The sequence below is a fragment of the Cenococcum geophilum genome (assembly GCF_001692895.1).
Source record: "Cenococcum geophilum 1.58 unplaced genomic scaffold K441scaffold_30, whole genome shotgun sequence".
Classification (NCBI taxonomy): Eukaryota; Fungi; Ascomycota; class Dothideomycetes; order Gloniales; family Gloniaceae; genus Cenococcum; species Cenococcum geophilum.
The window spans coordinates 2,006,775-2,032,790 of NW_027137588.1; the positions used below are offsets into that span (position 1 = coordinate 2,006,775).

Genomic DNA, 26,016 nt, shown 5'->3' on the forward strand with positions numbered 1-26,016 from the left:
TCCTTTTAGATTACTATATAACCTATTAAAAAATAAGTTAGTAATATTTGTTAGATAATCTATATTCTCTAGAGGCGTAGACCGTGCATAAGTTACGTGCACGAGTCATATACATTATAAACCTCTTTATCTGAGCCCGAGGGCCCTAGGTCCAACATCAAATTAACCTTAAGATAAAATCATTAATTAATTAACCCATTTCATTAATGAACAGCTTAATACGAGTTACGTGACAGTTATGAGCCCGGTCCGCCGACTTAAGAAGCTATTTAGCTATTACTTAATTATTTAAAGAAATTCCACCTTATTGTTAGACTCTGACACCTCATCGTCCTTATCGTTAAAGGACGCAGACTCTAACAGAAATCCTACCTTAATTGTCATAGGACGAGATTCCATAAGATTCCACGAGATTCTATAAGAATCTACTTTAATCGTTAAAGGACGATCCTAACGACAAGGACAATCCTAACAATAAAATACCATCTCAATTCCTTCTTTACCTATTAGTCAAATAACTCCACCGTCCAGTTTATTAACTATAATTATCCTTAATAAGCCAGAAGACTGGGAATAATGGCTATAGCAGCTCCAAGCCCTTATAGATCAGTAAATATAGGCCTACGTTAACCTAGCCATAGAAGCACCTTAAGAAGGTCTACTTAAAAGACCACCTCTTCTAAAGGTTATAGATTTTAATGAGAATGCAACCTTATATATATAGCTCTCGACGAATTAATAGAGGGCGTACAAGAATAGCAGATAATACTATGACTAAGATATAAAGTACTTCCTGAAATAGGAAGAGTATCTGTAACAGATACGCACCCAGATTACGTCCACAGTATTAATTTAGAAGAAGCTACTGCTTAACCCTTCCTTAACCGTTAAAGAATGGCTATTTTAGTTAAAGGAGAACATAAAACCTACCTTGTTATTTATTAGGAAGAAGGTATAATACTAATACACGGAAGCCTTTAAGGGGTTTAAATAGTTGTTAAAATTGAACCTATGGCTAGATTAATAGGAATATATAATAGTACTAGGAGAGAAGTATAAGATCCCTTAAATGTCAGAAGGAATCTGGCTTTAAGATTTAGTAGACATTATTTAACCTTTTAGCGACGCCTACTATATAAAGTACACTACTAAGTTAAATAACCCTTAGAAGTTGAGATCTTTAGAATACCGTAGAGTAGTAAAGGAGCTATAAGAAGGACTTATAAGACCCTTAAAGAAAGCCAATGCTATTATAAGGGGGAGTACCTTTAATGCAGACTTCGTAGAGTAAGCTATTGAGGATTACTCTGATACTACTAAAGGTTTATAAAGAGGAGCCTTAGCATATAATAGACGCTTAAAGAGAGCCGGGACACTAGTGGATAAGGAGACGTCCTATAAGAAGCTAACGCTTAAGTGCTTAGCGTGCGGAATACAAGGACACTCCCTTAAGGACTATTAGTGTTTATTTAAAGATAAGAGACCTGTAGGAGTTATAATAGGAGATACTCGCATTAAAAAGGCACTAAAGAAGGTAGAAAAGAATAATGACCTTACTAACTAAGTGGCAAAGATTAGACTTAAAGAATAAGAAGATAAGGCTTAATAACGACAGGACAAGAGCCAGGAAGTTAAGATTAAGGGAGAAGCTAATATAATATTCCTAGAATTATATTATATCGGTTAACTCTATCTACTAAAGCCATTAACTATTCTTAACTCAGGAACCACTTTCTATATCTTTAATAACCTCTCTTGTTTTTATAATTTTAGGAAAGCTCTAAGACACGAATACGTCATTACTAGCAGCTTAGAAGTGCCTATACTAGGCTATAGTAATATTACTATCTAAGTTATAAAACCAGACAAGAGTAAGGGAACCCTACGTCTTAAGGACGTTGCCTTTTATATGGACTTTAATACAAATCTAGTGTTGTTCCGTCTACTTTAAAAACGAGCGTACTACTAGGACAATAAAGGAGACAACAATTTTCTAGTTTGAAAGGATAATACAATCCTATATTAAATGGAAGAATATTATAGATAATAGACTATTAAATACGTTTAATTAGGAAACTTAAAATCCGCATTTAATATTAGCCGTCTAACCCGCCGTTAATAGAAGCGGATATTGTTAAGAGACGTTCATCCAGATTTAAAAGGTAATGTATGCCTATAGTATCTGCGTCTAGGTCATCCAGGACCTATAAGCCTTTATTATTTAGGTCTTAACGCCCTAGAAGTTAAGCTTTAAGGCCTAAAGATAATAGAATATTAATATTGCAGTCTCGCTAAAATTAAGCGTTAGGTCTTAAGAAGGTTCTTAAAATAAAAAATTAATAAACTCTATCTTGACCTTTATATTAACTAGACTAACCTTAAGGAAGCGCATGCTAGATTTATATAAGTTATGCTTATCTATAACACCTTTTTAGGAAGATTCTTCCCGTATTTTATAATAACACACAGTAAGGAGAAGGAGACACTATAAGTACTTAAAGATTTTATCTAATAGATTTGTCTAAGGTATAACCTTAAAGTTAACACTATTAGATTAGACAACGAGCTAGGGAGAAGGAGAACTCTTAAATAGCTATAAACGTAAGGGATTATATTTAAGCCTTCGGCGCTATATACCTAAGTATAGAATAGTACTACCGAACGCTTAGGGGGTATAATTATTAAGAGAGCATGTATAATAAGAATTACTGCTAATTTACTACACGACCTATGGAACGAGATAGTCGACTATATAGTCTACCTTTAAGATTAAACGCTACGGGAAAGCTTTAGTTGGAAATTGCTATATAAGAGGTTCTATACCTTTCTAGCTAATAGGAGATTAAGAAAGCCGCAACTGGCGCACCTAAAAGCCTATAGCTGTAGAGCGTACGCAATGACGTTAGACGCCTAGCTAAAGAAGAAAAGGCTAAGCAAGCTAGATCCGCGAGCCCATATCGGCTACCTTGTTGGCTATAACTCTACCAATATCTATAGGATCTGGATCCTATATAAAGGTATCATCTTCTCTATAAGGGACGTTATCTTTAATAAAAAGATATTCTTTAACGGTAAGCGAACGGACATCTTAAAGGACCTATACGCTAAATTAGATACACTAATTAAGAAGATTTAACTCCCTAATACCCTAACTAAGAATAAGGTTCTTTTAGAAGACAATAAAGAAATATTTAAACCGTTAATTTAAGAGGAAGACGATAACGTTAAAGACAAACTAGTTTAAACCTTTAATGAGTTAGCAGATCTCAACCTAGTAAGAGCTCTTAAAGATATATATTATACGCTACCTCTAACAGAAGAAGATAAAGAATCTCTATGCGCCTTTTACGTTAAGTACCCTATAAGGTCAGATATACCAAATTAGGACATTATCCAACGAAAAGGAGACGGGTTTAATACTTAGGGGGTGTTTAACAACTCGGTTAAAGACTCATTTAAGAAAGCCTGCGATAATAGGTTTAAAGACTTTGTTACTAAAAGAATCACTTTAGCCTATTACGGCGCCTTCTTAGCAGGACGGAAGTTTAACCCTAATAGTCGACTTAACAACAGTAAGCTAAAATTAGGTAGAATACGCGATATTAGATTATATAGGAAGAACTTACCTCCGCCACCTTAGTCGATCCGTAACCTTAATACGTATCCTTTATAAGATTAGTTCTAAGAAGCTTAATAAGCCCACCTCCAATCTTATTATTAAATAAAGTTGTTTTAAGAAATAGATAAGAAGCACGTAAAGGGACAATAGGTCCTTAGCTTAATATAGGTGTTTATTTACAAGATAGATAAGTATAGGTTTCTCTAGAAATGCAAGGCACGCTTAGTAGTTTACGGAAATTAATAGGCCCCAGGAGACCTACCTACAAGAGCTACTATATTAGCTAGTACGACCTTCCGAACCCTTATGGCGATTACCACAAAATTCGACCTAGAGATGACATAGATAGATGCAGTTAATGCGTTTGTCTATTATGATCTTAATAAGGTCATCTATATAAAGCTACTACTAGGGTTTAATAAAAGAAAAACAGACAAAGTACTGCGCTTAAGAAAAGCCCTATACGGACTATAACGATCACTATTGTTATAGTAGAAGAACCTCACGAGCTCGTTAAATGAATTGGGTTTTAAAGAGGTACCTTAGGAGCCGTGTATTATGCTAAAAGGTAGAATAGTCGTCTTCTTCTATATTAATGATATTATCTTCTACTACCGAAAGATAGATAAGAAGAAAGCTTAAGAAGCAATTAAGGAGCTAAGTAAGGAATACCAGATAAGTACCCTTAGCGAGCTAAAATGGTTCCTAGGAATCTATATACTACGCGATTATAGCTAGAGGCTCCTATAGCTATCCTAGGAAGCCTATATTAAGAAGATAGCTAACTAGTATAAGATAGATCTTAGAGGGCGTCTTCTAGACACTCCTATGGTAGAATTAGAACTCCTCCCTATTAATTACTATATAATCCGTCTAACGTATCCGTCCCCTAATATAGACCTATTAGTCCGTCCTATATCCCTACTAGCCTCTACAATGCTATATTANAGAAAATTNGGTTTAGTACTCTATNNAGCNACTATAACGCGTCNNGATATTNCCTTNNNAGTATNATAGCTNGTAAGGTTTAATTAGAACCTAAGCTAAGAGCATTATTAAGCGGTAGATAGAGTTATCTAGTACCTATATAGTACGAGAAGCAGAGTAATCTGCTATAGAGGAGATAAGAAAGGAATAAATAGTAGAGGGAGAGATAAAGGAATACGCAATAAAGGATAAGATAACGGAAGAGACAGTAGAAGTAAAGCGTAATTATTTATCTATGCTAGCGATGCATTATTTGCGGACAACTCCGTTAATAGAAAGAGCTTATAAGGATATATTATAAAGCTATTTAGAGGACCGATTATATAGAGAGCAAATAAGCAGGGTATAGTTATAACGTTAAGCATAGAAGCTAAGTTATTAGCCCTATTACAGACAGCAAAGGAAGCTATCTTTATTAGTAGGCTGTTTAAAGTAATAACGTTAAGGCTGAATAAGCCCTTAATTATTAAATATAATAACACCTAGACGCTCTAACTAATTATAGAAAATATAGTAAAGCTAATTATAAAGCTCTAACACGTTAATATCTATTAATACTGGCTATATTAGGAATACGTAATAAGACGAGTATAATTTTAATAGATAGTAATAAAGGAGATAATTGCTAATGGACTTACAAAGGCCCTGCCTAAGTAGAGGTTTTAAAGCTTTATTAATATAATTGGAATAGTGGATATTAAGAAGTAGCTAAATAAGGAGAAGTAACTAGAGGACCTAAGGGACAGTATTAGAGTAAAATAGAAGGATTTAGATAAGATTAGAGTTTAATTAACGCATTAATAAGCACAAGAAGGGTCGCTAAGGCGCTAGCTATAAGTAAGCTAATAGCGATTTTCTATCCCAGGGATGGAAAATCCTAATTAATTGGCAGAAGTTAGCAGAATATGGCAGGAAAGTGGTTAGCTTTAACCTCAAAGAGCTTAAAGCTAAGGGGGTATATTAGATAATCTGTATTCTCTAGAGGCGTAGACCGTGCACGAGTCACGTACACGAGTCACGTATATTGTAAACCTCTTCATCTAAGCCCGAGGGCCCTAGGTCCAACATTAAATTAACCTTAAGACAAGATCATCAATCAATCAACCCATTTTATCAATGAACAGCTCAATACGAGTTACGTAACAATATTACGTTAGTATATAGTAAATAACTATTAAAGAGAATAGATTTAGCCTTCTATAAGCTGGGTAGGTGTACTAATTATATTTATACCTAAAAAGGACAGGACCCTATATCTTTATATTAACTATTAGGCGCTAAATAAGATTATTATAAAAAATTTCTACCCGCTACCCTTAATAGGGGAGCTTATTAATAAACTGCTAGGTATAAAGATATTTATATAATTAGTACACTATAACACCCCCAAATCTATATATTTATATTTGGTTCTAATTGGTTAAACCGGTTATATCACCGGTTTAAAGCTTTGATTCAAATTATGGATTGGTTTTTGCCTCATTTTTCTATCCAATCCAAACCAGTTGCATCACTGGTTAAGAGCCATAGTAGATGTGGGGAAAGTAGGGCAAATGCGAGGTATTGATTTAGGTATGGGCACACGATAGTTGCGCACGTATACACGTGACGTTTTAACTCGGAGAGGAAGGATCTAAGCTTGTTGAGGTGGGGGGTGTATGCGTATTATTTAGGGGGTATATAACTAGCAGTAGCCTAAAAGAAAACCGGATGTCAAGTGCAAAAACCAACGCATGAAATGAGGAGACAAGCTCCCCTATATATACTGCGGGCGGCGGACCACCTGCGCTATGCGCAGACTAAGATGGACTAATCCGGTGCACTTACTGACGTGATATAAGCTCGGACCAAAACCCACACTTCGCAATAGATAGCTACTGGGATATCAAATCCTAAGAGGAATAATATAGAAATTGGAATACGTTTTATAGCGGAGGCATGCTTCTTGGTCGTGAGACGAACATTGCGCCTGGAGTTCCCGATCTTGAAACCGGGCTTGCTCGCCCATCATTTCTTGGACGTTGAGGTGTGGGGGCAAGCAGAAGGGTATCGCTCGATCGTCGGTCATCTGGGTTTGTCGACGGTGATCGGAAATCAAGACCCGACGGAGACCAGGCAGCATAGCGTTTTCGGTCTGTGAGTTGTGATAGCGTAGACCGCCCGTCGTCTGAAGTTGCCCACAGCCTGTTTCTTTCCTCCGTATCTTCTCGCTCTCTGGTTGAAGACATTTCAATGAGAAGGTCTTCAGACAAACTTTCAGCGCCTTTCATGTGGCCTTGTTCGAGGAAAAGACGTCTTGTTACTTTGAGCGCATCCGCATACATACTTTCACGTTCTTGGATATCCTGAGACCAATATATTATAGACCCGGTAGCAGCAATATCACTGTCGTTGAACACCGCGCCGTGCTGCATGAGGATACGTCCTATTTCATCCAGATGGTCTACTCTGTGTTCTGCATGAAGTCTAATAAGCACTAGAAGTAGGCTCCGCCCAAGCTCATCCATTTCATTAACCGACGCGCCATATTCAAGGAGTTTTTGTACTGCGAATGCGTCACCAGTCAATACAGTTTTCCATAACAGAGGACCCTTCTGGTCCACTGCAACTCTTACGTTTGGATTTGCCCCGGTACAGAGCAATAATTCGATGATTTCCTTACGGGACGCACGATTCGAGGTCATGATTGCTGCCTCAAGGGCTCCACCGTAGATTGAACCAGGAGCAGCTCCGTTAACATTGGCACCAAGTTCCAAGAGTGCCTTCGTAAAAGCAAGGTCGCCCCGCAGAGCACTCGCCTGTAGTGCCGTGCCAAATATCGATACATGACCTTCCAGATTCGCCTTGTAGCGAGCCAGGAGCTTAAGAGCCGGTATACTTTTTGTCTCGATCACCACTTCGAGCGGCGTCGCGATCAGGTCCTTGAAATACAAGGCAGGCTCGTCGGGGCTTGCTCCTCTGTCCAGAAAAAGTTGAGCAAGTGAAAGATGTCCAAAGTAGATAGCCCGAGCAAGTGCGCTAGAAGCGTTCCGGAGCGAAGGTGATATCGTAGCTCCAAAGTCGAAGAGAAGCCGTGCTATATCCATGTTACCTCCACGAGCAACAGCATAGAGCAAGCGGCCGCCGTGCTCGTTGATGTCAAAACGAGTATTACTCAAGACGCTCAAGTTGATTATATTAGCAGCGTAGTGAAAAATGTTGACAGTAATTGTAAGCTCAAGTAAAGTTAAAGGTAGAGGCTCTCTAAACTGCTGCCATTCCAAGTCTGATTCATCCGCCGGGTTTACGAAGTTAGCTTTAATGTCTGTTTCATATTGTAGCTCAAGCCAAACCCCGAAATAAGCCGCAGGAAAGCGTCTTAGAATTTTTATAGTTTCGTGAGTGTCGTAGCGCTCTGCGTATTGCGCATGATAAATCCACCAGGTTGCGGCGTATTCGATGAAAGAGGAAGCCGATAAGCTACTAAGCTTAAATCGCTCATCAATTGTATTCCTGGATCTGGCTTTCGTACTCAGTTCCCAGAGTACAGGGACATACTCCTCGGTCAAGGAAAGTAGTCTTCCGATACAGGCCCTTAGGAGAGATATGTGCCCAGCGGCCCTGACTCCCCTCGAATATTCATCCCCTAGACCAGCTTCTTTAGCGGAGAGAAACGTGCTCACAGTTTGGTGTGCAAGGTGGACAGTTTCCAAGGCATTTTCATTACCGCCGGCATCAGTGTCGGATTTAGTGTCGGTTTCGTCTTCAGAAACCGGTGGTTTCCTCACCTCAAGGAAGCCTCCACAGACAGCAAGGATTCGCGACTTTGCTAGGCGATCGTTGTTCAAGTCATGGTATAGATCGGTGGCGTGGTGAACAGCGTACCGTAATTCTAAAGGAGATAACGGCCTTGTAGCAGTTCTGACCATTGCAAGCATTGCTCGAACCTCCAAACGATCCTCAGTGCTAAGGCCATCGAGCATGCGAGCATAAAACGCATTCAATTCCTTGGGTATTTCTCGTAATCTCTGTGTAAGACTCGAGAGATCTTCCCCCTTCCTCCACGCCCGAAGAAGCTCGTCGCACACAAGCTTAACCCACAAAAATACCCCTTCTGCATTCTCAACTACAGAGTCGACGAGTATTTGTAGGTTAGACCCTTCGATTTCTATAACATTCAAAAACTGAACGGCAACATAGTGCTGGATGTCATCGATTGTTTCATCCTCCATATGTAGTTTGGGGTAATTTCGGAAGCGGTGGATGAAATCAACATGCGATCTGCTTGACACACACACATAGAGCCCGTCCGGAAATTTGCCACAAATATTCGCGAAGAAATCGGCAATCTGAATGTCTTCTGCTTGGTACTCATCAAGAGCGTCAATAAACAAGAGGACCCTCAAGTTTCGTCTATTCGCCTCCATGATAACCCTCGATAAAATCGATTCTAGATCGGAACGTCTCCAGATAAATGTTGCTTGAGTGTGTTGTCGCTCTTCGAATAGAGGTAATACGGCGCAGAAAAGCTGCGGTTGTTGTTTTAATATTTGATATAGGATGGACCGCAACATACCCTCCACAGATCTTGCTAACGAACTGCCTTGAAAATCTAGGAAAAAGCTAGCGATCACAGATTGGGGTTTTCCACGCTGAGCTACTGCTTTCTCGCCTAGAAGTTGTATGGTTTGAGGGCTACTTGCAAGATACTTCATGATTGTGGATTTCCCCGAGCCTGGTTTCCCGGAAATCCAGTACAAGCCACCAGTCGATTGAAGCCAATTGGAAAATTGGATATGGGAGCGAACAAATACCCAATCAAACGTCAATGGGAGTGCAGTTTCTATTCGTTCTTGGCGATTGCCAAGCTCTTCGTAATCCAAAGCTTTTAGGCATTCTATTCATGCCAAAATATAAGTCTAATCCGAAGATCTTAATCAGGATGCTTTCCTAACCTTCTTCAATTTCGCCAAAGCAAGTGGGCTGCACTTTTTGGCGCTGTAGTTTAACCCATCTGTAAATTTCACCCGTTATATCCTCATAGCCTTGATCGGTGTTGCTCGCGAATTTGGTCATGTCCTACCTTTATGAGTACTAGCGCGATTATAAAATTCAGCGACGATAGGAGCATTCTTACCATATGATTTGCATGAATGCCATAGCTGCTGTATCCTGGGATTATTGCTGAGTGCTTCGTTACCACCTTCGGTCTGGTCAGCCAGCGATTATGTTATGGTAGATCGGTGAAGCAGACCTCGCCAACGAGTTTTACTGGAAGCTCTTCGAAGAAGCAAGTAATGTAAATCTCAGACCCCTCATTTTTTCTCCTCCTTAGCAGGCTGTGGAAGCCCTGCTGGATGATGGCGAGCATCTCAGACCCCGGTTGTAGTACAGCAACGATATCAGCGTTGCTTCTCTTTGCAATACTCATCAGTCTTGATGCGAATATGCCCCACGCTGCGAAATCAGACCCGTGATGAGGAGTTCCTAAAAAAATAATGCCTATTGTGCTCCCTTCAACGTCACGGATATGTTTCTCAGCACTGGCTCGCGAGATACTCAAGGCGTTTTGTGTTACAAGGCCACCAAGACTATGGGCTATGAAAATGACGTTGCGGTTTTCCTGATCGTTCGTTAGCTTTAAAATCATTATGACGTTGCGGTCTGTATCCAAGAAATATAAACCGGAGGCGGCTGGGGTTTAGCCCATTATAATGTCAGGACATACAGTGTCTGTTCGGCCTCGCAACCGCGCAAGAGCACCAAGCATGTTTTCAGCATGGTTACTGACTCGGTTCAAGGACGCAGGGCTCCAGAAGTGAGCCATGTCAGCATCGTAACCGAATGCAAGGATACGTGCTTCTGGGATGTCCTTATATAATAGCTGCGAAGGCCAATGAGTTCCACTTTGCTCATGTAGCCATGTATTGTAAGATTTGCCCGTAAGACCATGCACGAAGACAATGTCTACAGCAGAATTTGTAGTCTCGTTGGATTGGTAGAGCACTTTTAGGCCCAAATTTGTGGATTCAATGCCCAATGAACTTGGTTGTCCGTACCTAGCAGCTGGTGAGATACGAATCAAGGGAGTGGAAGCTTTTGTAACAGCGCTGTAATCAGTTTGTAATGATTGAATCCCCCCTGATTGTTTTGTAAATCTCGAATAGCTATCATCGGCCGTTGTCGAGGTCTGGTCAGCCTCGTCAGCTTGCCGCCGCCCTCCCCGACCCAGCACTTTCCGCAGGGCTCGATGCATTACAAGCTTCTAATTGACTAGCAAAGTTGAGAAGAATGATACAAGATCGACAAAGACTATTGAGAAGGTCAGACTGTAGGAAAAGGTTACCTGTCCAGAGTAGGGGTATAAAATAGAAGAGCAATTATTCAGCCGCACTAGCCGAGCTTTTGCGTTACTCAGCTCGGACGCTAGATGTCCCGGCGGGGTACAGCTGAGCGTCCGGTTTGCCTCAGCAACCTCAGACCGTAGAATCAATTAGCGGACATACATATATACGCAAGCGGACATCGCTAGCCTTTTTTGTCACAAAGTTGATTCTATGGTCTAAGGGACTTTCGCAAGGTTTCTTAGGTGATCCGACTTTGTTTTGTATGTAACGTAATCTGCGGGCAAGCTGCCCATGCGGGCATCCTGCCCACCTGCCCCACTACCGAGGGCAAATAATGCGAATTACTCAACCACAAATAATTGTATTTAGTGTAGCTATCTACTAGCTAGTTACCTGCCGTCTAGAGCACGTACGTGCTGTATGTTCTGTTGATTTGCACATGCTGCACTTGCGTAGGGCTCGCTGCGGTCGCTCTGCTGCTACCGCTGCTACCCCTCCTGCTGCACCTTGCTGAGCAGCTTGTGCACAAGAGGCCCCTTCTGCTCCTGATAGAACACCTCCTCTAGCTATATACGTGCGCTTCTTTGCCCTCTTCCTTTTCTAGCAGTAGTTTTCTATATCTAGCCTCTTATTTTTAACTGCAAGTACCTACCTACCTACCTACCTACCTACCTACCTACCTACCTGCCTGCCTACCTACCTGCCTACCTACCTGCCTATTTATCTATATATTAGTGTCTAATTTAATTTAGGGGACGGGTCGGCCCAATTAAAGGCTCTAATTAATTTAAACCGTTCTCTATAGCCGTTTACTAGCTGTCCTTCCTACCTACTACCTATATCTATCTATTATAGAAGACCTGCGTTATTCTAGGGGGAGAATCGCGCATTAAGCAATTAATCGAGGGGGAAGCCTTGGCAGAGGCTCTAAATCGTTAATTAGCGGTATTCCCGATAATTAACCGGCCGTGTACTAATTTCTTAACTAGGCCTTATGCCTACCTGCTTACCTATCTATCTACCTATCCGCCTACTATTTATCTGCCTATATATTAGTGTCTAATTTAATTTAGGGGAGGGGTTGGCCTAGTTAAAGGCTCTAGCTGTATATTTAAACGGTAGTTATCTAGGGTGCCTCCCTAGGAAGCTTTAATTTGATTTAGTAATGGGCCGATATTAAAGCTCTGGTTTAATTTAATTAATTAATTAATTAAATTGTTCGTAGTATTCGCTGGCTAGTTATTTAAACAGTTGTTATTTAGTTCTAGTAACAGTTATCTAGTTCTACAATAATTATATAGTTCTAGCGATGGTTATCTAGTTCTAGCGATAGTTATCTAGTTCTAGCGATAGTCGTCTAGTTCTAGCAATAGTCCTCTACTAGCTGCCATTCTAGTATCTCCCTAGGTAGGGAGGATATAAAAAAGGAAGGGTAAAAAATAAGGTAGCTATATAGGGGCTATTAGGAATATAGCGAGGACCTAATAGTAATGTTTATCGCTTTGTATAGAGCTTTACGCAAAGCTTTATATAGACCTCTATATATAGAGCTTCGCATAAAGCCTTATATAAAGCCTCTATACGTAGAGCTTTATATAAAGCTTTATATAGAGCTTTATATAGAGCTTTATATAGAGCTTTATATAGAGCTTTATATAGAGCTTTATATAGAGCTTTATATAGAGCCTTATATAGAGCCTTCTATAAAGCCTTATGCAAAGCCTTATATAAAGCTTTATATAGAGCTTCGTGCAGAGCTTTATATATATCTTTATGGGGGATATTGCTTTTAGGGGGGGGGGTCGCTTAGAGGGGGGGGCGTTTCTATTAGGAATGTATTAGGATAATAAGGTCCTATTAGAATCGCATTAGGATAATAGGGTCCTATTAGGATCGTATTAGGATTATAGGGTCCTATTAGGAACGCATTAGGATAGTTAAGATTGTATTAGGATAATAGGGTCCTATTAGGACAATTAGGAAAATCAAAATCCTACTAGCAGCCTGCTAGGAGCCTATTAGGACGATTAGGAAAATTAAAATCCTATTAGGAGGCCTCTAGGATCTTAGCACCCTAACAATTTACTAATAAACCCTAATTTTCTTATTATAACTACTACGCCAACTACTCCTATCTCCCTTTAAAAACTAACCTTAGGCTTAAAGTAAGGTGTTACTCTTTAATGGCTAGCTAAGTAGTATTAAGTATAAGTGGATAAGTTAGTCCTAATAGAAAAGAGATTTACTCTAATGCCTTCTTTATATTTCTTACCTAGTTACTACTAGTAGGCAATTACACGCGCCTTTAATAAGGTTACCTTAGCTACTAAGTTTCTAATATAAACTATAGAAGATCTCTATAAGTATTTCCTATTAAATAAGTAGAAGTATACTATAGCTTAGGGAGAGTAGCTAGTTTAGTTCCTTTGCTAAAATATAAACAGTATACTAGCTAAGTAGTTAGAGTTTAGAAAACCTAAGAAACTAATATCTAGTACTAATAACTTATTACCTATAGCTAGTAGCGCTAATAATAGTAAGCTTACAGCCAACGAATAAAGGGTATAGGTTATAGAAAGATAAACTAAAATTAATAATAAGACTGCTTTACTAGTTATATTATAGTAAAAAAAGCTTATAGAGAACTATATACACTTATTCAGCTTAGTATTAGAATCCCTTTTCTTAATAATAGTGCTATTTTTAGCTAGAGAAATTACTCCATCTCCCCTTAACTAGTGTAGTATACTATCCCCTTTGCTATAGTATAACTAGTCGCTAGGATAAGGTTATAGTGATTTATACTAGTTATAATAGCAAAAGATTAAATGCGAGTAGTTATAGGAACTAAAATTATAGAGTAGTAAAAGCGTAGTATTAGAGACTAAACTACTAGTGCTAGAGACTAAACCGCTAGTACTAAAGACTTAACGACTAGTGCTAAAGACTTAACTACTAGTACCGGAGACTTAACTAGTGGACTTATAAACTACTTCGCTAACTAATAGTATAGAGCCTAGCTTAGAACCACCTATAACTCTTAGTAGTAGAACTTATAGAGGTAGAAAAAAAGGGTAAGGATTATAGATTCTACTGCTAATAAAATATAGCGGGGTTTAGAGGGTATAGCTTCTATCTTATATAGGCGGTTAATATTAGCACCTATTAGTAAGAATATTAGCGGCCTAGTATTAAAAAACTATAGTAAAGAGATAAGAAATAATGAGCGGGATAGGCGTAAGCGGTTATTAACACTAAAAGCTATATATTTAGAAATGTGGGAGGTGTAAATAAGAAGGGCTTAGCATTCCCCTTTATTACGTGCTAGTAGGGTATAAGCAGTTAATCTCTAAGTAAACTTTTATATTAAATTAAACCAGAAAGCAGTTAAGGAATTAATTAGACTATTTATTTAACTATTCTAAAGGCTATAAGTTACTACTTATTTATCCTAAAAAGAAAACTATAAACTTATCTACCAAACTATCTATTAAACTATAATCTATTAGTTATATATACAATTCCTAAGCAGCTTATAAAATATGCTCCTTATTATTATATATATCTATAAATATAAGCCTAAGCTAACGGGTTAATTAGGAAAAAGCCTAAGTAGTTAATAATAGAGGATTTTAAGTAGCCTAATTATAAGGAGTAAACCACTAGGAAAGAGGCCGGCGAGTTAAAGTAAAAGAAGTCTAAAAGGTTAAAGCTAAAGGAGTAGAGCGTTAGGAGGGAGTTTAAGGAGTTAAGTAAGAATTTATAGATATGCGTAAGAGTGGCTAAATTAAAAAGTTAGAAGAAGCTAGTTAATCTACTAGCGGAGGTATACTATTATGCCGCTTTATCTAGTCTAAAAACCAAGCTACCTATTTCTTAGAGTTGCTAGTAAACCGGCTAACTAGTTAACTAAGACTTAAGATATTATTAAAGGAAATTAATAACGTATATATTATATTGCCGTATAGCGGCAACTTATTAGAGAATATATTAAGTGGTTATACTTAATAGTTTAGTTAATTATAAGTGTTAAGACTTGCTACCACTATATATTAAGGTAAAAGGAACGCCAAAGCGGTTAACCCGCGTATAATACTAATTATAATAGCACCTTAATAACTCGCTATATTAAGAAGATTAGTTTAACGTTCCTCTATTAGATAAACTAGTAGTAGTTAAATAAATATACTTAAGGCTGCGCTATAAAATACTAGAGCACCATAACTACGACTAGTTAATCTTAGAGTACTTTTACTAGTTAATATTCGACCTATAAAGAAGGCATATAGCTATTATTGCCTCTCCTTAAGAGGCGTGGGTTCCTTGTTATCCGATAGCTTAATAGGGTTAGACTACTATAACTCCTATAAGGCATACGGACATTATTATCTCTCCCTAAAAAGCGGGGATTACTTATTATCTAACTACTACGACTGCCGTAACTACTAAGACTACTAAGACTACTCCTAGCCGGCATTACTCTTATCCTTATTACTACTAATTATAATTAATTTACTAGCATCCTTACTACTCTTATTACTACTAATTTAAGTTAGCCTACTTAAGAGGCTAAAGCGGATAGTATATAACTAGAGAGGCTAACAGCGGTTAACTAGGTAGCGGTTTATATCCTAGGTTAACTACTAGCTTACTTAACCTCTATAAGCAACTACAACCTACCTATCTATAGTAACAGTATTAAAGGTTCCTATTAACCAGTCCTTAATATTATTTAGAGTTACTATATTTACGCCCTTAGGTAGAGTCTAGTTGCGGAGCCTATTAGGGTAAAGGTAAGGTAACAGCTATTAAATCCGTAACTTTAGGAACCTAGTAGTATATATCTTAAACGGGTTAAAATAGAGGATATTAAAAAAGCTAATATTAAGGAGAGAGAAGCTAGGACAGCTAGCGAAGCTATTAGGATTATAAATGCTAACTATAATAAGTAATCTACTATAAGTAGTTAGTAAGACGGTTTTCTTAAGATAATAATATAAGAGATGTTAGGTATAAACCATGTAGTAACTTAAAGGGGTATACTATAAGGAGTAAGGAGTTAGTAAGCAGTCGCTAACTATAATAAGGCAAAAAGAGTAGAAATAAGGGTAGTCTTTAACTAGCAGTTATAAAAGAAGTAGTTAACAATAAGCTAAATAAATAGTTAGGGGAGTAGTAAGTAATAAGCTAAATAGGTAGTTAAGGGGTTAAGGAGGTAAAGTATAGTAGTTAAGTTAAGTAAAGTTAAAGTAGTTAATAACCTTTATCCTTAGTATAGAATATATTATTAATTACCTCTATATAATCTCTAAGTGCTAATAGCTTAGTAATAGTAGTAAATTACTCCTTATCTTTAGACGAAATAGAAATAATCTTATTAGGTATAATAATATTTTAAAGATTAAATAAGTAAATATATTTTTTAAAAAGCTCTACACTATTTATAAAAAATATTAGTAGACTTAAATTAACTATTATAATTACTGTTAACTGCTTAGACATATATATAACCCTCGGCCTAGAGATAGTATATATACTAGCGTCTATATATTGCTTGGCAGCATCTATCTCAGCAATACACAATGCTAAGACCTCCTGCAATATTCGCGAATATCAAACGCAGTCACTACATGGCTAATTCGCTTTTAATATCGCTGAACTTATTAATATTCATTATATATTTATTATCCATTCGTTTAAGAATTATTTTATAACGCTATTACCGCTTATAACCAACTAGGAGATTTATACGCGTGCATAATCCTAATAAGTAAACCCACCTAGATAACCTACCTTAACTACACCATCGTCTATAACCGCTACACCCTCCTCCGCTAGTCCTATAATGCTGTCTAAGGCTAATATACGCGCCGCTGCCGTAAAAGAGCGTAAAATTACTAAAGAGTAAAGGGAACAAGCCTAAGATAAAAGGGAGATTTAGAAGTATAAGGAAGAGCGCAAAGCCTGCCTAGCGGAAGAGGCTTACTAGTATAAATACCACCTAGCCCAAATGGCTTAATTATAGTTAGGCTTGGCCGCTTCGGCCTTATAGGCCACCATAATAGCTACTACAGCTGATGTCCTTAGTAAGCCTCTCCCTCCTGGCGTAAAGTTGCTTAAACTCCGCCTTCTTAGCGTTATAAAAAGGGATTACCTAGATATTTTTAAGGGTACCTTTAATTTAGTAAACCTCGCCCGTCTTTAAGTCTATACCGCTTAAATTAAGATCGCCAATAAGATATAGATTAAGAATGGTACTCTAGTTATAAGGAAGGTAAAGGTAAATAGGAAGCTATTTATAGATAAAGGTGTCTAGTTTAAAGGTTTTACTAACTATGTGGTTATTACTAGCACCCTCTATATATACCCGCTAGACCTTATTACTAGTATACTTCTCTAAATAAACACGATTTATACCTTATTAACCTAGTATATCTAGGTAGGTTATATACTTAATTTAGCACTTAACTATTATACCTTTATAATAACCAATAGCTAACTAAAGCCCGCTAATTAGCAAATACTAGTCTAGTATACAGCGCCATACCTTATAATATCTAGTGCTATTAGCTTTGCCGCCTTAAAGAGACTTAGGTTAGATACCTTCTATACCTCTAATACCTACTATAGGCTTAATAGTAGAGGCTGCGATAATATAGCTTATAAATACCCGTATAAGTGCTTAAAGTATAGTAAAGATTATACTATATTATCTAAAGCTTGCGCCTAGGAATAGTAAGGCGAACCTTATAAAGTAGGGTCTAGCCTAATAATAATACTAACTTTAATTATACGCCTAGGACCTAGGCCTAATACGTTACTATTATTCCCTACCTTTATAGAGGCAAAGGCTCTCCACCACTCTCTACCGCCCCTAAGGATCTTAGCGTGGTACTCCCTTCTATCTAACTACCTAGGCAATCTACCAGCTATTTTAGTAGGCATCCTAACCTATGGCTACGAGATAGGAGCTAAGTCTATCTCTACCCTAAGATCTTATAGGAACCACAACTCCTCTTAAGATAACGCCGACCTTATCTCTAAAAAGATAATATTAGACCTTAAAAAAGGATATATTAGAATCGCGACAGGGCCTATTATAGTCTTACCTCTTAGCCTAGTGCTAAAATCGGATAGAGGATACCGCCGAATTTACAATCTCTCCTTTCTACTAGCATCTTTAGTTAATAACGCAATCCTAAAAGAATATAGAGCACTAGTATATACTACAGTTACCGCTATTTAAGCCTACGTTATTTCTACAGGTTGTGGATATTTACTACTTAAAAGAGATATTAAAGACGCGTTTTATATAGTCCCCCTATCTTATAAGGCAAGAACATTAATAGGCTTCTTCTAGAAAGGTGTTACCTACTAAGAATACTACCTATCCTTTAGTCTTTAAACTACGCCGCTTATATTTAACCTCTTCGCGGAAGGCCTGCATTAGATACTCTATTTATAACTACCTTATAAGGTAAAATACTACCTAGATAACTTTATTTTTATCCTTACTAATCTAAACAACTTAGCGGCTATTACCTAGACTTATATCTCTATTACTAACTCCCTAGGTATCCCTTAAAACGGCTCTAAAGATATAGCAGGAACTGTTATTAAAGCTCTAGGATATACTATTAACACTATATAAATATAAACGCAATTATCACTATAGAAACAATTACGTGCTATTAAAAAAGTCACTACCGCACTCTAATACGGCTTATTATTGTTTCTTTAAGCCTAGTAGCTTATGGGCTACCTTATATAGTACGCCCACGTAATTAAACTTAGTTAATTTTACTCTAGATCCCTTTAAATCTTTATTACTACTTAGCTAAAGACTCTAGTAAATAAGTATAAACCTAGGCGATTTAGCACTAAGTTACGAAGTAACTTATATATCTGGCTTAACCTACTTACTATAAGTAATAGGGTATTATTCTTTAACGACGTTAAGTATACCTGCATTTATCTCTTTACTAACGCCTCTACCTAGTTTAGGTTTAGCGGCTTTTACTTTTTTAAGGAACTTAAATATAAGGATAACTAGCAGTGGTACACAGCCAACCTCCCTTAATCTTAGGCGTTTAGTATATTGCCTAAGCCCAGTTAATAAGTAGACTATATTAATCCGAAAGAGATACATACTATTACTTACGTATTTAATCTATAGTCTACCAACTAGTAGTATAGCGCGCTATCTATTTATATTAATAGCATAGTAGTTTACCAGGGCATTAAGAAAACCGTTATCCATAGCGTAGTAAACAAATTACTCCGTAAGATTATACTGGCTACTATAGCTTATAATATTATAATATCCGCGAAGTAGATCCTAGGTAATTTAAATAGCTTAGTTAATACACTATCTTAATTCCAGGCTGCGGCTATCTATTAGTTCTGCCTATACTAGGCCCTTAATTTATTACTACTAAAGCTAATAAGTTTTTAATAGGTGCCGTAAACCCAACGGACTACTTATAACCGCCTATAAACTTTAAAGATAATATTAACGCGCCATTTAACCTCTACGCGCTCCTTCTCTAAAACGGCCTTATACTAGCAACCCGTAGGAACTATTCCTTAGTAGTTAACAGCTAGGAGTTATACTGCGCACTTAAAGAAGTCTCCCCCTACCCGGCTAAGCCGCGTAAACTAGGCAAATAGATTGCCCACCGCGCGTTTAGTACCTCCCAGCTATAGATAGGTAGGCTTAAGGCTAAAACCTTATAAGCCTATATCTCCGCAATTCGCTTGCGCTATATAGATTATAGCATCTTAATTATAGCATTTAAGGATCCTATAGTACACCGATTACTTACTAGAGCAGCCACTATCTCTCCCTTAGTAAAAAAGGACAAGTAACCCATTACTAAAGACATTCTAGCCTAGGTAGTAACACACGGCCTATTACTACCAGATATTAATACTAATGCCGCATTTACCCTTGCATTTACTAGATTTTTACAGATAGGCAAGATTACGTATACTATAGCGGAGCTTAAAAACCAAACGACCTTTCTAGCAAAAAAGGCCACTTAACACGATATCACCTTTACGCCTAGTAGAATAATATTCCGCCTTAAATAAAGCAAAGCCGATAAGTAACACTAAGGCGTTAACGTTGCTATTACGGCGGTAGGCGGCCTATTATGCCCAGTCGCTGCTATAATAAAGCTGTTTAATAGGGACCCTTAACCCCTTAACTCTCCCTTATTTAGTCTTAATAGTAAACCCTTTATCTCTTTAGGGGTTTATAAGATCCTTTCCTCCTATCTAGTAGCTGCTGGGATTAACCTAAGTAGTTACTTAAACTACTCCTTCTACTAGGGTGCTGCCTAGTTCGCTAAAGATTTAGGGTATTTATATTAGCAAATTTAGCAGCTAAGTCGGTAGTTATTAGAAGCCTTTCGCCTATATATTAAAACTAAGACTACTAACCTCTATTGCCTTAACTTTTACTTCTAGCGTAGTATACCGCTCTTAGCGTAAGGATTACTAGGTAGTAGGTTAAGATATTAAAAGGGCCGCTAAGGCGCTAGTGGTAAGTAAGCTAATAGCAATTTTCTATACCGGGTATGGAAAATCCTAATTAGTTGGCTTATAACTTAGGGTTGGCAGAATATAGCAGAATATAATAATATAGCAGAACTTGGCAGAATGCGATAATATAGTAGAATTTGGCAGAATATAATAAGGTGGCAGAATTTAGTAGAATATAATAACATGGCAGAATATAGCAGAATGCGGTAATGTCTTATTAGGCGCAGGAGCTTCGCTTAGGGACATCTAGCCGCTTTAGGGCAAATCCCTAGCAGATTTAAGTGCTAGGAACTAGTAAAACTGTTAAGAACTAGCCCTAGAGCGACCTTATAGCCCTACGCCTCCCAATTATATAAAAATTAAATATCCCCTCACGTGACTGCAATAGATAGATACTAGCGTCTATATATTGCTTAGCAGCATTTACCTTAGCAACGCATAATACTAAGACCTCCTATAATATTCGCGAATATTAAACGCAGTTACTATATGGCTAATTCGCTTTCCCTACCCGCTATCCCTTATACTTAGTATACATTATATATAGATAGCGCTTTAAGGCAATTCTTTAGTAGGTGCTAGGAACTAGCAAAACCACTAAAAGCCAGCCTTAATGCGACCACTATAGTTAGATAGTCTTGCAGCTATAGGCTTGCGGTTGGGGATATCTGGCCGCTTTAGGGCAAATCCTTAGCAGATTTGAGTGCTAGGAACTAGCAAAACTGCTAAGAACTAGCCCTAGAGCGACCTTATAGCCCTGCGCCTCCCAATTATACAAAAATTAAATATCCCCTCACGTGACTGCAATAGATAGAAGACTAAATATATTAGCAAGTGCTAACTTTTTACTATATTTAGAATTAACTTTTTAACTAAATAAAGTCTCTAGTATAGTATATAGTTAAGAAATATATAAACTAGTAAGCGCAACCTATTTAAATGTCTTTTTAATATCGTAAGTAGAGTTTTTATATAGTTTTATATTAATGGTATAGTAGTAGTTAATATGCTCTAGGGCAAGATTAATTACTTTAAAGGTATTTAGTTAACCCGCTAGATTTACTAAACTTAATATAAGAATTAATTATTAAAGCTTAGCAGTCGCAATTTAATTTATAACCAGCTATTAGTAAAGGCGCTATCTTAAAGAGCGTTACTATAAACAGCTAAAATAGTTTCTTCTTATGGCTAAATTATTCTATTAGCGAACTAACTATATAGATATAATATATGATATTTACAGCAAACTATCTAACTGCTTTAAATCGTTAGATTATAGCAAGGTCTACCTTAACGCGTATTAGGGTTATAGGACGCCGTTCTATTATAAAGAGGAGGTTATAATTAAGTCCTTTAACGCCTAAATTACTACCTACTTCCTTAGTCTTTGTTGGTCACACAGGGTGACTTACCAATAACGACTACTCGAGTAGGGTTATAGTGATGTTGGTTAATAAAGCTTATTAATAGAAATGAGGGAGGGCGAGGAGCTTAAGGCTCCTCGCCACGCTAGTGCCGCGGCGACACGTGATAGCAACTTGCCATTACGTGACGGCAGTTTGCCGTACGTGACGGCAACTTGCCTTATTCCCGACACTGGCAACTCTTCTTTTATAGTTGCCATCTAGATACAAATACTACTTAACTATTATAATAAATATAGATCCTTCTTACTTACTATTGCTATTATAATATAAGTCTTACTGTCCCAAAATTTCCTTTTTAGTATATAGTGCTTTCTTACTAAGGGGTCGTGGGTAGATGTCGCGTTAGGGCCGCTAAGGCGCTAGGTATAAGCAAGCCAATAGCAATTTTCCATCCCGGGGATGGAAAATCCTAATTAGCTGGTTAGAGTTAGGGTCTATAGACTATTATGCTCCTACTTCCTTTTAACCTAACCTTTAACTTATATATATAGAGTATTAGTATTAATAAACGTTTCTAGAGCCTTGTTTGGGTTTGGCTTTGTTATTATATCTACTAGGTTATCTTAACCGTTAATTTATTAAATCTTAAAGAGTTCTTGCTGTTCGTAGGATTGTTAAAGTACTATAATGTTAATTATAAGGCGCTTCTCCTTTATAGTACTAAGCTTAACTAAATACTTATAAAGGGAGTATAAGTCGGTATATACGATTGTAGGGATAATAGAAAGTTTAAGTTAATCTATAATTATTTTTAGGGTAGTTCTAATTGTGATTGCTATATTAACTCCGCTAACTATTCTATATATCTCTAACGCTAGGACGCTTTAAGTAACGCGCTTACTCTTAGTTAAGCTCTAATAGATAAGATTGCCGTAGATCTTAAAGTTATTCTCTCTAGTAGATTTATTTGCGATAATAATCTTATATCCTAGCTAGGAGCTAAAATCTTTATTATTTATAAACGATCCATTAATAAATATAAAGAGCTTAGCGGTAGGAAGATTAATAGGCACGTAGAGTAGTCCCCAATTAAGATGGTTTATTTACTAGAAAAAACGCTTATTTAGGGCAAGAATATTATCCTTAGTTAGTTTCTAGTGTTAAGCGGCAATAGAGAGATTAAATAAAGCCTTAGGTTAACAGATAGAAGCAATATAAGCTCTATAAGCGCGTTGCTCTATATATCCTTACTTTAGAGAATTAACGTTAATAACGTTAATCTTCTTACCTTAACCCTTTTAGCGTAAAGCAATAGAATCCTTATTTAGGGAGAGGATATATCTATTAAAGAGTAATAGTATTGTTAAATTAAGCTTTTCCTTTAGCTTTACTATAAGATTTGCTTTTACTAGCTTATCTTCTTTAAGAGCTAAGAATTAGTTATCTCCTAAGATAATTATATTATTAGTTTATATACCAACAATTCTAAATAGGGTTCCCGTAGTTATAATAAGGAAGTATAAATTAAATATAGAAGTAGTTATTAAAAGCTTCTCTTTATAGTGCTTGCTGTAGGTAGCCTACTAGTGAGTTTTTGCCTCTGTAATTCTATATAATAGCCTAAGCATAACCATAATTATATCTTTAGGGTATTGGTAGCGAATTTGCTCTAGAAGGTATACCAATATTAAGCGCTAAAGGTGCGTCTCTAATTGGGTGTAGGCCTAAGTAATATCTCGTAAATAGACTGCTATTCCATTCTTTATTAAGGAGGGGGCTAGCGCGATAATAACTCGCTAACTAGCTCGTTAAATTATAGGAGATTGCGTAAAAATTATCTCCTTACCGTTATTGTTGTAACCCTAGATAATAAGCCTTAATTTCTTAAATGGGGCGTTAGTAGCTTTGCCTTTAATCTTATTAACTATTCTTAACTTAAAGATGCGAACTTTATTAAACTTAGTAGGGTTATACTTCTTAAATTTAAAGACTCCTCTTATAATAAGACCATCGATCTCTTACTTATTAGATGCTTAGAAAGAAGTTCCTAAAGTTATAATGCGACCTTCCTTTTAGAGCTATTTTACGAGTTTGAAGTTAGCCTTCTCCTTAACTGTTATAAAGGCCATTAATAGCTTAACTCCATTCTTAATGGCGGCAATAAATTGCTCTTTAAAATTAATAAGATATTAGCAATTTTGTGATCCCTTTAGGCGACCTCTACCGTGTTATGGTTGCGGTATATCTACTATAATTATATTAGGATTATGGTCGCCTTCTAGAGCACGTTAATTATAGCTTTTCTTTAAGGCATCTTCTATAGTATCCTATAAAGGCTTAGAACTATTATCTTTATAGTAAGGCTTAATAATAGTTAAATGGAATTAAGTGGGTCTGTAAGGCATCTAAATAGTATAAGTTTAACTATTAATTATAATGAGTTAATATAGGCTTAACTATCCTCCCTTTTTACGCTATACGTGTACCTTAAACTAAAGTGGCAGATTAAGCATAGTTGAGGTATTTAGGCTATTTCTTATTCCTAGTATATTGTTAACCTAGCGTATGGCGTAGAGACGTTATACCTCCTTTATTACCTTGTAAATTGCCTTAGCTTATTATATAACGGAGGAAGATAGTGGAGAATTGTTAGTTATTTAAGGGTAGGCGCTAAAGACTAGTAATAAAGGTATGAGTTTATCTGGGCCAGCGGAATTGTTAATAGCTTTAACAGTTATTTATAAGGTAAGTTCTTTACTAGCGTCCTCTAGTTCTAAAGAGATAATCTTATATACACGGCGTAATGGCATATAGTATCGTTCTACTTTTTTAATACTATTATATGCCTTAATAGGGACTTCCTTAACCTTAATTGCTATTGCCTTTATCTATTATCGGAACTCTATAGATAAGAAGTTCTTTCCTATATTATAGACGATTTAATTAGGGGGTCCTAGGTAGACATTAATCTAATATAATTAAAGGGTATCCTATACGTTCCTAGCTGATATATCCTTTAAGAATTGTGCGGCTTAGAAGGAGGTTAAGAAGTTAATAATTTAGAGTACTGGCTTGCCGCTAAGATATATAACGTCAATAATAATATAGAAGTTAAAGTTATAGTTATCTTTAAGGGTAAACTTAAATCGGCCAGGGGACTTCTAGTTTATTTAGTAGTGGTAGTAGTACTTTATAAGATGCTTAATTGCCTTAACCTTGACTTTATGGCCTACTTACTAAAGAACCCTAAGCAATTAATAAACGGATAGGTGGCTAAAACAATGGTGTAGTTAGCGTAACTCTAACTTAGTTAAATGGCTTTAAGTAATACTCCTTTCTAGTTATTAAAGGAGCAGCTAAGGGTAACCCTACTTACGTATAATAGGCACCTAATTGTCTCCTTACACGAGCATATTCTTAAGGTTGTTAAGTTTAACGCCTAATTTATCTATATCCCTAATGCAGAATAAAAACAGAGTGTTCGCGGGAATAATGTAAAAAGTAATATATCCTAAGGGGGTTTGGACCCTAATTGTGCTAAAAGAGATCGCGGTATCCTTACTAAAACGTATTATATATTGGCCTGCCGTTAATTAGTTAATCTGGATAGAAGTATTAAGTTATTAAAGGGCTTGAACTTAAGGTACTCCTACTATAGATACTTCTGCGGCTCTAGTATCTGGTATAATACCATAAAAGATATTTACTAAGTATCTATTATTAAAGGAGAACGTAGAGCTCTTCTTTGGCTTATTAAAGATATCTAACTTTATAGTAAAATAGAGCGTAGATTGGTTATTAAGAATAGTAACGGTTTATGTGCTATCTACCTTACTATACTTAGTGAAGTATTAGTTGGGTAAGTAGTCCTTAATTTCTATATCTATAAGGAGCTATTCGGCCTTATTAACCTCACCCTTAAGATCTTCTACGCCTTCGTATTAAACTAGGAAGCTTTAGAAGTAAGCTATAGTAGCCTTATAATTTTTAACATTTTTTATACTCTAGCAAAACTTATTATATACCTTCTTTTGCTTATTAAGAGAATGCCTAGTTAATTAGTAATTTGGTTTTTTATAAACGTAGCACTTCTTCTGGCAATTACTTTAAAATAAGCCCCTATAAGGACCTCTACCTTTACCTTATAGTTGTTAATTATACCTTTTACCGT

The 26,016-nt window shown here is 36.8% G+C and overlaps 2 protein-coding genes across 2 annotated transcripts; both read right to left on the minus strand.

Moving 5' to 3' along the window:
• Positions 1-8,496: 8,496 nt before the first annotated feature.
• K441DRAFT_518441 (uncharacterized protein) lies at positions 8,497-9,477 on the minus strand (the record flags this gene model as incomplete). The annotated part of the gene is made up of 1 exon (XM_067642126.1): positions 8,497-9,477. A coding segment is annotated over one exon (981 nt), but the record flags the coding sequence as incomplete, so codon positions are not given.
• Positions 9,478-9,535: 58 nt separating this feature from the next.
• Positions 9,536-10,841, minus strand: K441DRAFT_568850 (uncharacterized protein; the record flags this gene model as incomplete). Its single annotated transcript, XM_067643842.1, has 4 exons — positions 9,536-9,664; positions 9,723-9,788; positions 9,840-10,208; positions 10,314-10,841. 4 exons carry the CDS (start codon positions 10,839-10,841, stop codon positions 9,536-9,538), a joined length of 1,092 nt encoding a protein of 363 aa, XP_067502421.1.
• Between the last annotated feature and the right edge of the window lie 15,175 nt (positions 10,842-26,016).